Source organism: Mirounga angustirostris, unplaced genomic scaffold (assembly GCF_029215605.1).
Source record: "Mirounga angustirostris isolate CCGP_5_RB_7025 unplaced genomic scaffold, mMirAng1.0.hap1 SCAF_2, whole genome shotgun sequence".
In the NCBI taxonomy this organism is placed as follows: Eukaryota; Metazoa; Chordata; class Mammalia; order Carnivora; family Phocidae; genus Mirounga; species Mirounga angustirostris.
In genome coordinates this window covers 176,196,087-176,210,088 of record NW_026991710.1, presented here as the reverse complement: position 1 = coordinate 176,210,088, position 14,002 = coordinate 176,196,087, and the positions used below count along the sequence as shown (strand labels likewise).

Here is a 14,002-nt window from a genome sequence, read left to right as displayed (position 1 = left end):
GCCCGCAAAGCCTAAAATAGTTACTATCTGGCCCTTTTTAGACAAAGGTTGCCAACCCCTGACCTAATCATCCGATCTTGCATTTTGGGGTGGAGGGCCGGGATCCCAGATCATTAATGTTTTTGACCCCAGAGGAAAATGAGCATTATACATCCTCATCTTACCATTGTCAAATTCAAGTCCAGCCGAGGGCCCAAGGTTATGGAGGGACGTCCGTGTTTGTGAGATGAATGATGCTGACTAAACATGTCACCTACCGGAGAATCCCTCATGGACACAGATCTCTGCTGAGATTCCCTCTCCATCTCCTCACCAAGGGCTCTTCATGGGGAAGGGAGAGGAGGGAGGATTAGAGCCTTCCTGAGCCATGACAAAGGCCTTCCCTTCTGGTGGAAGATGACGCCGAGGCCACGAGTCCTGCCTAGGGGCTGGAATGCCTCTGTAGCCACAGGCCCCTTTGGCGGTTCCCTGCCACCCATCACATCCAGCTGGGCCCTTGGATACCCAGATCACGTACTGTTTGCATTTATGCTTTCACGTGGCCTGTGGGCCTCACAGATGCTGAGGAAGCCTTTGGGAGGGATGTGCCATTTGCATCTAAAAACGAGTGTGTTGGGGCGTCTGGGTGGCTGCCTTTGGCTCAGGTCACGATCCCAGGGTCCTGCTTCTCCCTCTCCCTCTGCCGCTCCCCCTGCTTGTGCTCTCTCTCGCTCTGTCAAATACATAAATAAGATCTTTAAAAAAAAAAAAAATAGAGACGAATGTGTTCACTCCTCCCCCGGGGGACTGCATCTCTCCAGAGGGAGGGACCGACTTTTCAGAATTGACCACTTCAGCGTCAGTTCTGCGAGCATGACTCCAGTGTCAGGGGGGAGAGTTCTTGGAAAAAGAATAAAGGACCCACGTGATCCTCCTGGCTTTGTCACGGACTGGCTCTGTGACTTGAGGACACACACAGAGGGCCTTCGGGTCTTTACCCATGAACACGAGCTGCTGTCTCTTCAGCTTGAACACTGATTTTAGGTAGTCCAAGCTGTTGTCTGGAATGCTATTCATTCCTGTGATTCTTGTGAAGAATGGAAGTGGTGTACATGGTATTTCTTACAAGTTTATATTTAGAAGCATTTTTAAAATGAACATGTTGGCTGACTCTTAAGTACTTGGGGCACCACTAGATCCCCTGGTTGTCTTATCCCTGCTACGAACACTCAGAGCCCTTTTGGTAAGAGACTTGATAGGGGACAGCAGAGTCAAGGCCAGGACCCAGGCCTCTGACTCCTAATACGGAGAGTCAGCAGAACACACTGCTTTTCCTGGCTGTCAGGGGATTCATCTAGAACAGGAATATCTCTTAGAGGGACTGCACCGCCTTGCACGCGGTAGGTAGATAAGCCGTAAACGTTCAACTGAATAATTCAGAGCTGGGTATTTGCTAATCTGGGGACGTTGCCCTAGGAAAATGCTTTGTGTTGTTATTGTTGTTGTTTTTTGCCCCTCCAGACATCTCTGAGATATCTGTCTCACAAGCTAGAATTATGGAATGGTTATGAAAACCATACTGAATCTCAAATAGACACATTCGTAAAAAAACCACTGTTGACTCTTCCCCCGTCCCATTTCTGTGAAGGCGAACTGTGGGCCGTGTTTGACCGTCTTGAGAAAGGCAGGTATGCGTACTCCTTTTCTGCATTGACTCAGTAGGTGCTGAGGTTTGCTGCGCTCTTCTTTCCCATGGGCCTTTGCAGCATGGTGCACACTGAGTTACAGGAAACGTCTGGCAGCAATTTGCCTCTCCCTCCATCCCATCTAACTCTGAAATAAAACATCTCTGGAAATCTTACTTAGGACGAGTGCTGACATCCAAAGGAACAGAGGCCCCACCAGGAGCTGGTTGGCTTTGCTGGTTACAGTCTGTCGGAACAAGCAGGTAAAAGCCACCACGACCATGTTTACAGTTTTCCTACCTGTAAAAACAGTCAGCCCAAAATATGCTTCACGAGCAAGTGAGAGGGTAGGAGACGTGCCCTCAGATCAGTGAAAATGGATTCGGAACAACACTGGCCCTGTGTTTCTCTAGCCCTTAGCTGTGACCGGCCTTCACCACGGGGACAGCTAAACCGTAATGACCACCTCCCTGTGTGTCTCAGCTTTCTAACTCAGCCCCTGATTGAGATCTAGCCCTTTGAAAACCTACATTCCATATGTGGAAACACACTAATTGAAAATAATTCTCTCCCCAGGGACCTGGCTGGCTCAGTCCATGGAGCGTGCGACTCTTGATCTTGGGTTCGTGAGTTCAAGCCCCATGTTGGGGGTAGAGATGACTTAAAATTAAAAAAAAAAAAAAAAAAAAGATTAAAAAAAAAAAGAAAATGATAAAAAAAAAAATTCTCACCAGCCTCTGACTCCCAGAAGAGTCCGTTTTAAAATAGAACAGTTTCAGTCTTGTGCTTTCTACCTTTATTACATTTTTGCGTTTTGAGATACAAACCAACCACTCTCTTATACCACACAAAAGACATCCATTCTTGTGATTTTAAAGTGCATTTCCCTTTAAACGCTGTGTACAAAAATATTTATTTATTTTTTAAACATGCGGACGTTTCTTGACAAGGCACTTTGAGGCATTGGGTGCAGACGAGCCTTCGGTTCTCCATTCACACTGAAGTAAAAGTGAAACATCGTCTTCACACCTGCCTTCTTGGGAGTCCTCCCAGGTCCAGCAGGCTCTAGGAACTGAGCACCGAAACTGCCAAAAACATTCCCGGCTTTCCAACCATGCCGAGGAAAAGCCGCCCCAAACCACAGACACCCTTCCCAGTCCCACGTGTCCACTTTGGGAAGCGCAGAGAAGCCACCAGAATGTCTTTGAGACCCGGTAAGATCATATTAGGCTTATGACTCTTCCTCCCCGGTTTCAGTGATCGGAACCCCCCCAGAGCAGAGGGCCACGGGGCCTGCTCTGGCAAACCGCACCCAGAGGAGGAATTTTCGATGAGGAAACAAATGAAAGACAATCAAAGTTTTCATTCACTGTCCACTGAGGGGGAAGACCCGGAAAACGGGCCCTTCTAAAAAATGAGCCGACTCTTTTTTGGTTTCTAAACATACCTATAACCCATTGAACCTCCAAGTGACTACAAATAATGCTTCTTTTTAAAAAGCAAATTATACGCAAAGATCAAAACCACGAAACATTCTTTTAGCCATTCGAAATTTACATCTTTAAAAAACACTGAAACAGTAATGTTTTCCACCATTAAAATGAAACCTTAGAGAAAAAATAAATTCTACCTTGACTCTGAAATTGCTTTAATTTCTGGAGAACTACAGAACTCCCATTATTTCTCACCACTTCCCCTTTCATCAGAATACTTCCAAAAATAAAAAGAAACCCATTCAAATGCTTCCTATCTTCCAAGAAACACTGAAAGCTTATTTATTATGTATCTTTCTATAGTCCAACTTATTTATTGCACCTAATTTGCGAATGCTCCCCAGGGCATTGGGGGAAATAAACATGAAACAAAATGGAGCTGCTTCCCCATTTCTGGACAAGGGTACTAGTGTAGTGGGAGGCCCGTCCTTTGGGGGGCAACTTGGAAAGGGCACTGGGGCTGGGGGACATTCGTCCCCATCACCAACAGCTGTGTGAGGGGCAAACCCCCAAGTCAGGCTGCAGTGACGTCTCCAACTAAGAAATCTGTCACTGTCTGAAGTGTGGAGACCTACTTACTGATGGTGAGCTCCGAAATAAGGAGGGGTTCTGCAGATCCTGGGACCATCCGTTGATATCCTGGGACAGAACTGGGCCCAAGGGAGAGAGACTGGTGAATAAGACAGTATTCTTCAGAGGCCCCTGCCTCCCTGAATGACGAGGCTGACAGGAAAGTCTCGCAACCACATTCTCTAGTCAGAGAAGGGTCTTTGAGGCAGGTGACAACTTGCCTGGTAGGGCGAGCATCCCAGGTGCACCGGCGGGGGATTTGCAACCAGTGCCCCCAGCAAAAAAGCTGGGGTGAGCTGGGAGTAAGGATGGGGGAGGGGAGGGCTTATAGCTGCTTTTAAGAGCTCCTTATTGCTGAATTACCATATTTCAAATTTTGACACGGGAATGTCTTAAGATCACCATTACTGAAAACCAAACAGGCGTCTCTTGAGGCATTTTTCTTTTGAATACAGAATGATCTTGTTACTTGCAGTCTGGTAACACATAAATGACAGGGCACCTGGTACCTTTCTTGACTTGGAGGAGGAGGGACTGGACTTCTCAAAACAAAATAAATTCACGACCTATATAAAATGGTTTGCTTCCATTCGGTTTTGATTTGCACTATCGATAGTTCTGATCACCAGACTGTGACACTGAAAGTCCCGTTTCTGTATCTGATATAGATATGTCTAGATAAAACACAATTCTGCCCAATTTCAGCGTAAGATAAAAATGCGATTTTCCCATAAATTATATTATGTGATCCCCGAGTCCTACCCTTCTGGGAGAGGCATAAAAAATAAAGCACTAGATCACAGACGAGTAACAGCCAGTTTTAGGAACAAGAATTACATCAAACATCACTTAAGAACATTTAAAAAGTCAAAACATTGTAAAGTTCAAAAAAGAAGGGGAACAAAAAACCAACCACAAAACTCTAGGAGCCAAGACACTCCATCCCTGCCTGACACTAACTGACAAAGCCACAGAAGCCAGGATGCCTCTTCCAATTGATCTGGAATATGCAAGCAAAAGATGACTCTCTGCTTGCAGAGTCCAGTGGCTGGGCCTCCAAATCCAGGCAGCTGTGGATCCCTCTTCCTGCCTTGCTTAGGAAAATCTCACTTTACTAAAATCAGGCAAATGGAAAACGAGACAGTCATTTAATTAAGCTCCAAAAACAAAACAGAAAAAAAAACAAAACCCCAACCTTCTCCCAATACATATGTAAAAATATTTTTTAAACACCCCCAAGTACAAACCAATCTCACCCCGAAGAATTACAGGGTTTGGGGATCCATCTGTCAGTGAATGTCCCAGGAGTCTCACGACAGTATGAACTTTTTAAAAGAGACTTTTAATTCATGGTCCAATATGGGTAAGAACAATTCTTCTCTGATATTTCAGAGTTGCCACACTTTGAAAATAAAATATGAGAACTTGGTGAGGGTTTTCTCCTCTATCCCTTTTATATATACTCACACACCATAAATAAGAACACCCAAATCAAAGTCCCTGGGTGCTTGCAAAGGGTCCTGGATAGCGCAGATCATAGTCAAAGTAGATGTTTTGAGGATCCATCAGATCTGCAAATCAAGATGTCCTGGACACAGCATGGAGGAGGGCTCTCTAGGAAAGGAGAGTCTAAAATCCCTCTGGGAAGAATGAGATGCCTGCAAACCAGCCGAGCAAGTTCCAGCAAATCTTGTAATTAGGCTGTCTGGTGACTCAGGATAGGAGTGGGTACTTCGAAAGCTCCCCCAAAAGCCAAGAGGAAAAGCCACCGGTGTCCCCTCGCGGTCCTGCCTGTCAGAAGCCTGCAGTCTGGAACCCCGCATAGGAGCCAAGTTACTTTGGATAACTGGTATGTCCTTCTCTGCTGGAACACATATATGTGGGGTCAGGAAGAGGAAGCGCCTGTTTCCATCACAGGCTAATTTGCCTTATCTTTTCCTGAACATCAGATGAACAGTGAAGAAAACAAAAATGCAAAAAAAAAAAAAAAAAAAACCAGCAAAAACCACAGAGCTAAAGTGTGAAGTAGAGTACGTGGACACAAGGAACAGCAGTGACAGGCAGGAAGGACACGGCTGGGTGGGGAGCGCCCAGAGATGAACGGCAAGGGTCCCATGGGAGGTGGCTGGGGATGGAGTGACTTCCAGGTGACTGTCCACATCCCAGGGGGCAGGAGCCGCTCCTCCAGGCAGCCGGGGCGCGTCCCGGTGGCCTCGTTATGAAGCCACCGTCCTCCAGCGTCCCCGGCAATGCCCGCGGGCCTGGGTCCTGCTCCGACCCCCGTGGCCGCCCTGGGTGCCCAGCCGACCAGCACCTCACATCTACTCTGAGTGTGAAACCAGTCCTGTGATCTAAAACCTGGTTGGCTTTGCTGGCTTAAGAAAACAAGTGAATAGGATCCTTTCTTTCCGAAGACTGTGCCGAATGGCAGTTGAGCGCTCCTCCTGGCCTCCGTCTCCACGCGCCCATGACCGCAGCGAGGCTTCTCCGCACCTGCTCAGCCGAGCTCCAACACAAGCAGTCACTAATAGTAGGGCCCCAGCTTTTCGTATCCTAAATAACTCGGCCACTCTGGAAACAGACCGTAGGAACACCGAGGGCTCCCAAACTGGTCAAAGGATATTCCGAAATCGGGCCCGTTTGGTGGCTCGGCGGTGCCCTGAGTGGATTGTAGTTCGGCTCGGATGATCCTATAGTTTTTGCCTTTGTTGCTGTCCCAGTAAGTCTGCCCACTGCACTCAAAGCACACGGCAAACTCCATCCTCTCATACGACTGAATTTTCTCAGGCAAGCTAATGTCAAAGGAGAACGTGTCCCTGTCCGAGCCGGCGTAAGTGTCCTTCACATAGCGACAGGGAAAGTCTGTGAAGCTTTTCCAGGTGTCGAATGTCATTCTTATTTTCACCATCTTCTCAAATGCCAGGTTCTGCACCTTCACCGTGCCTGCGACGGCTTTGTCCTTCAGGACACAGTTTTCAAGGCATACGTGGTCGGTCTGAAGCCGGTTTCTAAAGTCTAAGTAATCAGCGGAAGGCTGCATGAAATCCAAAACAAAGCTCTCGCTCTCTGCTGTCGTCAAGCTCACAATGTTGTCTAGGAGCTCGGTGATGTTCAGCGGAATATCTAATGGGTCATCGAATTCTGAGAACACTTTGACCATTGTCAGGGCCAGCCCTTGGTTGTCTGCGAAGGACACCCGCTTTTTCACCTTCTTCTCCTGGACGGTGGGGGCCACCATCCCGCTGGCTGCATTCTTGCTGCTCAGCTGGATGCACGGCCTCAGTGGTTCACTTGGCTTCGGTGAGGTCTTGAAGGCGAACCTCTCTTGGCGCAGGGAAGGGGCCATGCAGCTGTATCTGCACGCTATGTCCACTGCCATCATGGGGTTAGACGAATAGGCTAGAACCCTGGCCAAAGAAGAGAAAGAAACGGCAACCAGATCAGACGGACGTTCAAGGCAACATGCCAATGGGGGCTGGCAAACAGTGTCTGCCTTCGTCTTGGCCCACACGGCGGCATTAACTCAAGTGTGGGCCAGTGTGACTTCAGTTTCAGGGGAGATTAAGCGTGTGAAGTGTGTGTGGGGGGGAAGAGGGCAAAGGTTAAAACAAACAAAAAAGTAGGGAGCTGCTGGTTTTAAAACTAAATTCACAGGTATTTCCACCAGGATTTCTTGGGGCCCTCAGTCCGCTAGAGTGCCTTGGGGAATAACAAAACCGTTCTGTCTGCAGGAGTTCCCAAACTGATCTGACCAAGGAATGCTTTTTTTGTGGAGCATCTTGCAGAACACATGTTCTGAGAAACATACTTTGGTAGGTAATGCTCTAATATGATAAAAAGAAATTAATTCTTTTTTTAAAGATTTTATTTATTTATTTGAGAGAGAGCATAAGCGGGGAGAGGGACAGAGGGCAAGAGAGAAGAGAGAAGCAGACTCCCCACTGGGCAGGGAGCCCAATGTGGGGCTCGATCCCAGGACCCTGGGATCATGATCTGAGCTGAAGGCAGATGCTTAACTGACTGAGCCACCCAAGAGCCCCAAAAGAAATGAATTCATCCCATAAATATCGATTGGTATTTACTATACGCCAGGTAGTATGCTAGACACTGGAATTCAAATGTGAAGACAGACACAAACCTGTACACTAGATTTTTATATGCCAGTGTATCTTTTACAAAATGCCAATAATTTAGTTTTTTTAAACCTTTCATATAGGTGGATATTTGTTTTTTTCTATAGTGAAGATAACCTCTATAAGAATAAAAGGCAAGGAGAACTGTGCTCAAGATCAGGTTAAATCTGACTTCATAGAAACAGTATTTTTCTCTAAGTGAAAAAAAAAGTAAAACCAAAAGCTTAAAGACAAACTGGGAAAACATTTTACAAAAAGTATGGCAGCGAAGAGTTAATACCTTCGTATACAAAGAGTTCTTACAAAACAATAACAAAATCAAATAGTCCACATAAAAAAATGAGCAAAGAGCATGAATGGAAAATTCATGAAAAAAACTTAAAAATGCCCTAGAAATATGCAAAATGTCCAACCTTATAATTAGAGAATTTAGATTAGGAAACAATGCCTGTTTTTACCTCCTGAGTTAGTAAAGACTTTTGAAAAATAATATGAACACATGGATTAGTCTAAACCAGCAAACCCTTTCTAAATATTATCATTTTTAGTTCTAATATCAGATACAGGTATTAATCTTAAGGAGTTAATGCATGGGGGTTAAAGTACTAAAATGTTCAATGCAACATTATAGGGAGGAAAAGGTGAGAAAACCTAAAGGACCAATAACAGGTATCTGGTTAAATTAGGTATACAACATCCAGTGATAAAATTTTGTATTATTATTAAAACCAGAAAAAAATTTTTAATCATTATTAAAACCAAAAAAAAAATTTTGGAAAAAAGGTTTAAGTGGCATGGAAAAAATTTATGATATATTTTTAATGTAAAAAATAGAGAAGATAAAATTGTACATAGAGACTAGACTTGGGGGGAAAAATATTAGGCATATGTACAGAAAAAAGACTAGAGATGTACTTGAAATTGTCAGAATATCCAGGTGATGTGATTTCAGGAAATTTGTTTTCCTGTGTTGTATTTTTAAAAATAACATCACTTCTATAATCAGGGAGAAAAAAATGAATCTAATAAAATGCCTCAAATATTTAAGATTGGCCAAAACCTATCCCATCCGACACGACTGCCTCACAAAACCAAGCAATTTTTATCATCTAATTACCATACCAAATTTATATTCTGATTTGATAGTTACAACGGGCTACCTGAAGAAGTCAGTGACGAAACCAGGCTTAAAATCCGTAGTCTGCGAACCGCAGAACACAGGATCTGGACTAGGTCCCAAACCTCTCCCCCCTTACTATGGCAAAGGTGTAGGTATGTGGTGGTTTTTGGGGTGCTTGCTCTCAGGCCTCCCCTAGTCCTGCCCACTGGCGGGGGGCTCCAGGGTGACGGTGATAGTTAAGGAGAAGCAATAGGCAAAATGTTGCTCATCTTCTGACAGGAGCTGAGACCACTGGTTCAGTCCAATAAACATCTCATTTTCAACTTCTGATTTTGATTCATCAAATATATAAAGAAAAATAAGAACAAAGTCACATTGGGTTTGATCCCATTTTCCAAAAGAAATACAGCCATTCCCTAGGATGCAGGAACCATTTGGTGATGAATGATGAGAAAAACACACACATTCATTCAGAGACACAAAACAATAATTTATAGGCACAATGTACTTATCTAAACATATATTTTAAAGGATATTTATCTTACTGTTTCCCCTCTAATAAAATCAACAAGTGGAAATTTTAGGAGTAAATTTGCTTTCTATTATATGTTTTTGTACCCATGCAATTGTTCTGGAAAAGAAAAGTTCTCACTGAAATGGGCAAGATAGCTTTACAGAGGGTCAGTGGGTTGGCAAATGGGTTCAATGTGAAAACAAAACAAAACAAAACAACCCTGTATTTAAAAAGTACATGAATTTTACTTTTCCCCTGTCCACTGAAAACTTCCTTAGAACGCACCGTTCACTTTCAGCTCTAATGTGAACACAGGTAGTTGTTTTTTTTTTTTTTTTAATTAAATGTGGATTAAAAATACCCCCAAAGTAGGCAAAACCTTGCATCCCAGCCCCTCCCACTCTGCCCACCCCTGACAACCTGGGCGTGTACTGAGGGAGGCTGGGTTCCTCCTCTGACCCTACAGCCCTTCCTCCTTGCCTGAGTCAGCACAAGGTCAATTGTAAGTTCTCCATCCTCTTCTCTGTCCCTTCAAGCCTGCAAACCAGCCTCAATACGTGCTTTCCTGCACCTCATACGTGCTTCCCCACACAATGTTAAAACAGCTCATTAGAAAAAGGTTGGGAAACTCTCAAGATACTGTGGAAACAGAATTCTAAAACAAGTGGATCAGTGAAAGAATCTGCTCACTTGCAGTTGACTAAAGTCACTCTCAGCTTTTAATCTTATGGATTTAAAAGACTTAGTTGAAGTTTCACTGTTTGGACCCAGCGGGTGTACATTTGCCCCTGAGATCCCCCCCCCTTTTTTTTTTTTTAAGATTTTATTTATTGAGAGAGAATGAGAGAGAGACTGAGCATGAGAGGGGGAGGGTCAGAGGGAGAAGCCGACTCCCCACCAAGCAGGGAGCCTGATGCGGGACTCGATCCCAGGACTCCAGGATCATGACCTGAGCTGAAGGCAGTCACTTACCAACTGAGCCACCCAGGTGCCCTCCCCGAGATCCCTTTTATACCGAACTGTTAAGAACTATTGGAACTGGGGGTCGGAGGGTGAGGTTCTGCTCAGAGCCAGCTCATTAAACAATTCCACCGGCACACTCTAGAGCCTCATTGGTTTTGCAACCTTCTTCCACGAAAGGCAAAAATAAAGTTAACTACCTGGTGGCCCGAGGGTTCCTAACAGGGCTACGGACTCAGGGGCACTGCTAACAACCACTGCCCAGCACCCGTCACTATTTAAGTGACACGATCACTGGAGGTGAGGACATTAACCCTTGTGGCCCCAAACAGGGTACGATCTGACTGTTGGCCATTTGCCTATCCTCACAGGTAGATTCCAGCTTTTATGAACCGGATCGTTCTTTGAGAATCAGTGTACCAAATGCTGATGTGATGTAGGCCTTCCTGACCCTCTGCTCAGGAATTCCCCAGTGGGCTGTGACAGGGATGATCATCACCCAGAAGTACTCCTAGCAATGGAGATGGACAAGCTAAGTTTCCTAAGTATCTGAAAGGAAGGCAGCCGGGCAGGTGTTTTATCCACAAATGGCATAAAAAGGATCAGTTCCAACACTGTATGCATAGGCTGTACCTCAGGCCTCCTCTCCTGACACGTTCTCCTGGCTGCTCAGCCCTTTCCCAGGCCGGGGAATATGAGTCACCAAGGTTGGCCAGAGAAAAAGTCAGAAGGAGAAGACAGAGACACACATTTGAACCAGCAGAGTATGACACAGGATTCGCTATCAGTTTGCTGCAGGACAAGGTCATGAGAGTGTGAGTGGCTGTTACTCAGATTCTCAAAAACTTGACTTCCAAATAGATGCCTAAGAGATCATTTTTGCTCCATGAGGGAATGGACCATGCCCAAGGGTGGATTTCAGTGTTCCTGGTCAAAAGAGGGCAAACCCCAACACTCCATGAAAATTGAAGCGAACAGGGATAGTTTTGCATAAATACTTTCCCTGTTCCACTAGTGACAAATAACGCAGCTCTCAGGACAGCTCATCAGGTTATGGTGGTGTTTCTTGAGGAAACTATAGACCTGTACAGAAAATAACCGCATGATCTCCACAGTCTCAGGCAGCTGAGCTACTGGCTTTTTGGCTGTGCCTTTTATAGGAAGTAAATCTTTTTTCAGGATTGAGGCCAAGACATTTCCCCTCCATTTTCATACTTTGATAGGAAAAGACAGAAAAATCAGACCAAGAACCCACCAGGAACACTGAAACTGTACTAGGTAAGCATCCACAACCAGGTTACCAGGTTGTACTTTTTAAAAAGACATGTCCATCTACCCTTTGGCATTACTTTACTCCCTCCCAACAGGTTTGGCTGACACAGTATAAATAAAGTTGACATATTATTCTTTTTACTCCGATCATGGGGCCCTTATTCACAGCCTTAAAAGCCACTTGCGCTCTTCTATCCTGCTACCGTCATCTAAAGCATCTTTGAGATACACACCCGCGCGCACATACACACACAGACTATTACAGGAAGGAGGTTAAGTTAAAATGCTACAGCACTTGCCATCTAAAAATGCCCAACATGAAACACAGAGCACTAGCCTAGGAAGGCCTCCCCCTAGCTGTGCCACTTGGAGCAAGTCACTGAATCTTTCGGGGCTTAGGTTTCTCCTCGGAGGTCCCTTCTAGCTCTGAATCCTGGTTGCTAATAATGCCCACTAACTTCTGTTCTCTTCCCTCTCACTTTCCCCGAAATACCTCTACTTTGCTTTTGTGGTGAGTCCACTGGCTGTCTTCAACTTTAGTCTTGGCTGCTGGACAACCCTACCATATGAACCATTTCCTCTTCACCCCAGCCCTGCTCAAAGCCCTAATCGCTCTTCTCCCGGACCCTGGGTCTCCCAGGGAGGCCTGGCCACACAGACCACAGGCTCCAACACCTTTTAGCAACTCTCCAAGTCTTCAAGTCCAGTCTGTCCTTGGTTTTCTCCTCTGCAGTAAACAATACCCAGACGGGCCCCAACCCTTCTGGTATGTCGCTCCGGGCCCTATACCCGCTCCTTGGCTAGCAAGTCCCCTCACACCCCTTTCTCTGGTTCAAAAGGGTGCCATGAACAGGGCAGGGGGCAGGAGTAAGGCCAGAGCTTCCAGACTTGGAAGATCCCACAGGTCAGTGCGACCCTGCCCCCCTCGGCCCAACCGGCCTGCACCCCGCCCCCAAGCACTCCGTGAGCCTCCTTCGCCTTGTCCCGCACCCACCTTTTGGGCCGTGGGGAAGCCCCCTCTCCAGCTGGCTCGCTGCATCGGAGAGCCTGGAGGGAGGTGGCAGGGGAGGCGGCCGCCACCGGACTACGTGAGCGTCGTGTGTCCGGGAGGCAGGGCTGGCGCTCCGTTCCCGGAGCTATGACCGGCAGGGGGAGGAGGACGACGAGGAGGAGGAGCCCAAGTTATCACACCCGGGCGGGGCGGCCGGGCAACCCCGGGCGGGGCCGCGCCGCGCGAGCGTCCCCGCGCGGCCGCTACGCCCCCGCCGGCCCGCGACAGCCCCTGCCTGGGGACCGGGGACCGTGCACCGGGGCTGGCTCTGGGTCCCATCGCCCTCGGCGGCCTGAGAGACTCCCAAGTGTGTTTCCTCGCGTAGTACGGGGAAGCCCTTTCCTTGCACTCCAGTCCCCACCGCCCAACTTCGGGGACACCCTCCGGAAGAGTCGGGCCCCAGGCTGGAAGCGCCTTGTCTCAGGTTCGAACTCGGCACAGCAGTCCCAGCCCCAGCCACCCTCAACTACCCCTGGCGGCCAGACCCGCACTTCAGTGGAACTTGTGGATCCGGCCAGGCTCCATCCCACCTCTGGTCCCTCCCTGGATTACTCTTTCCACCTGAAAGCAATAGCCGCCCCGACCCCGTCTAGAGTGTTCCACCCCCGGAGTGTGACTGCAAGTTGGACGGCGGAAGTGCAGGTGGAAGGAATCAAAGAAGGTCTCCACCGCGCGCGCGCCCCTCGCCGCCGTTTCTCGGCCCTGCACTGGGACTCGAGGGCTGGGGGACGGACGTACCTGGTACAGCTCATAAGCCCCGAGGTCCAGATGCGCCAGCCCGCCGCAGCATCCGCGCGGGGGTGGCAGGGGCAGCGGCGGCGACGGCAGGAGCTGGGGCCGGGACTCGGGTCCGCGCGCTTGGCGGGCAGACGCATCCGTCCGCGCGCGAGAGCAGCCCGCTCGCCTCCTCCCCGTGGCCGGTCACCAACCGCCACGCGCGGCTCCCTTTAACTTTCCGGCACCTCTCCCCACCTGGGAAGCCATCCCGGAACCCCTTCCACGTGAACGCCCCCCACGGCCAATGGGCGCGCTCGGGACGCGAGCCGTGGGCCAATGGCCGTGGAGCCGCCGTCCGGGCTAGCACCGCTTCGCCGCGTGATTGGCTGCGCGCCGGGAGCGCTAGGGCTGCAGCCCAGGGGCTGGGCCGGGGGTAGTGGGGTCACGGTTTCATCAGGAGCCTGCGGACCGGCGCCAGGGGGCAGAGGCACTTTCCTACAGAAGAGCG

At 47.9% G+C, this 14,002-nt stretch overlaps 1 protein-coding gene across 2 annotated transcripts; it reads right to left on the bottom strand.

Moving 5' to 3' along the window:
• Positions 1-2,565: 2,565 nt before the first annotated feature.
• PPP1R3B (protein phosphatase 1 regulatory subunit 3B) lies at positions 2,566-13,778 on the bottom strand. Of its 2 annotated transcripts, none has more exons than XM_045879764.3 (2): positions 13,516-13,778; positions 2,566-7,134 (listed from the first exon to the last, which is right to left on the bottom strand). In XM_045879764.3, the coding sequence occupies exons 1-2, from the start codon at positions 13,650-13,652 to the stop codon at positions 6,252-6,254; spliced, it is 1,020 nt and encodes a 339-aa protein (XP_045735720.1). In that variant the 5' UTR covers positions 13,653-13,778; the 3' UTR covers positions 2,566-6,251. The 2 variants fall into 2 exon arrangements, with proteins under 2 accessions (XP_045735720.1, XP_045735721.1); XM_045879765.3 differs by lacking the exon at positions 13,516-13,778 and adding an exon at positions 12,721-12,879.
• Between the last annotated feature and the right edge of the window lie 224 nt (positions 13,779-14,002).

Coding starts and splice junctions, on each gene's coding strand:
- PPP1R3B (XM_045879764.3), bottom strand. CDS start 13,652: ATGCGTCTGCCCGCCAAGCGCGCGGACCCGAGTCCCGGCCCCAGCTCC. Junction 7,135..13,515: donor GGGCTTATGAGCTGTACCAG/GTACGTCCGTCC, acceptor TTCTTTGGCCAG/GGTTCTAGCCTATTCGTCTA.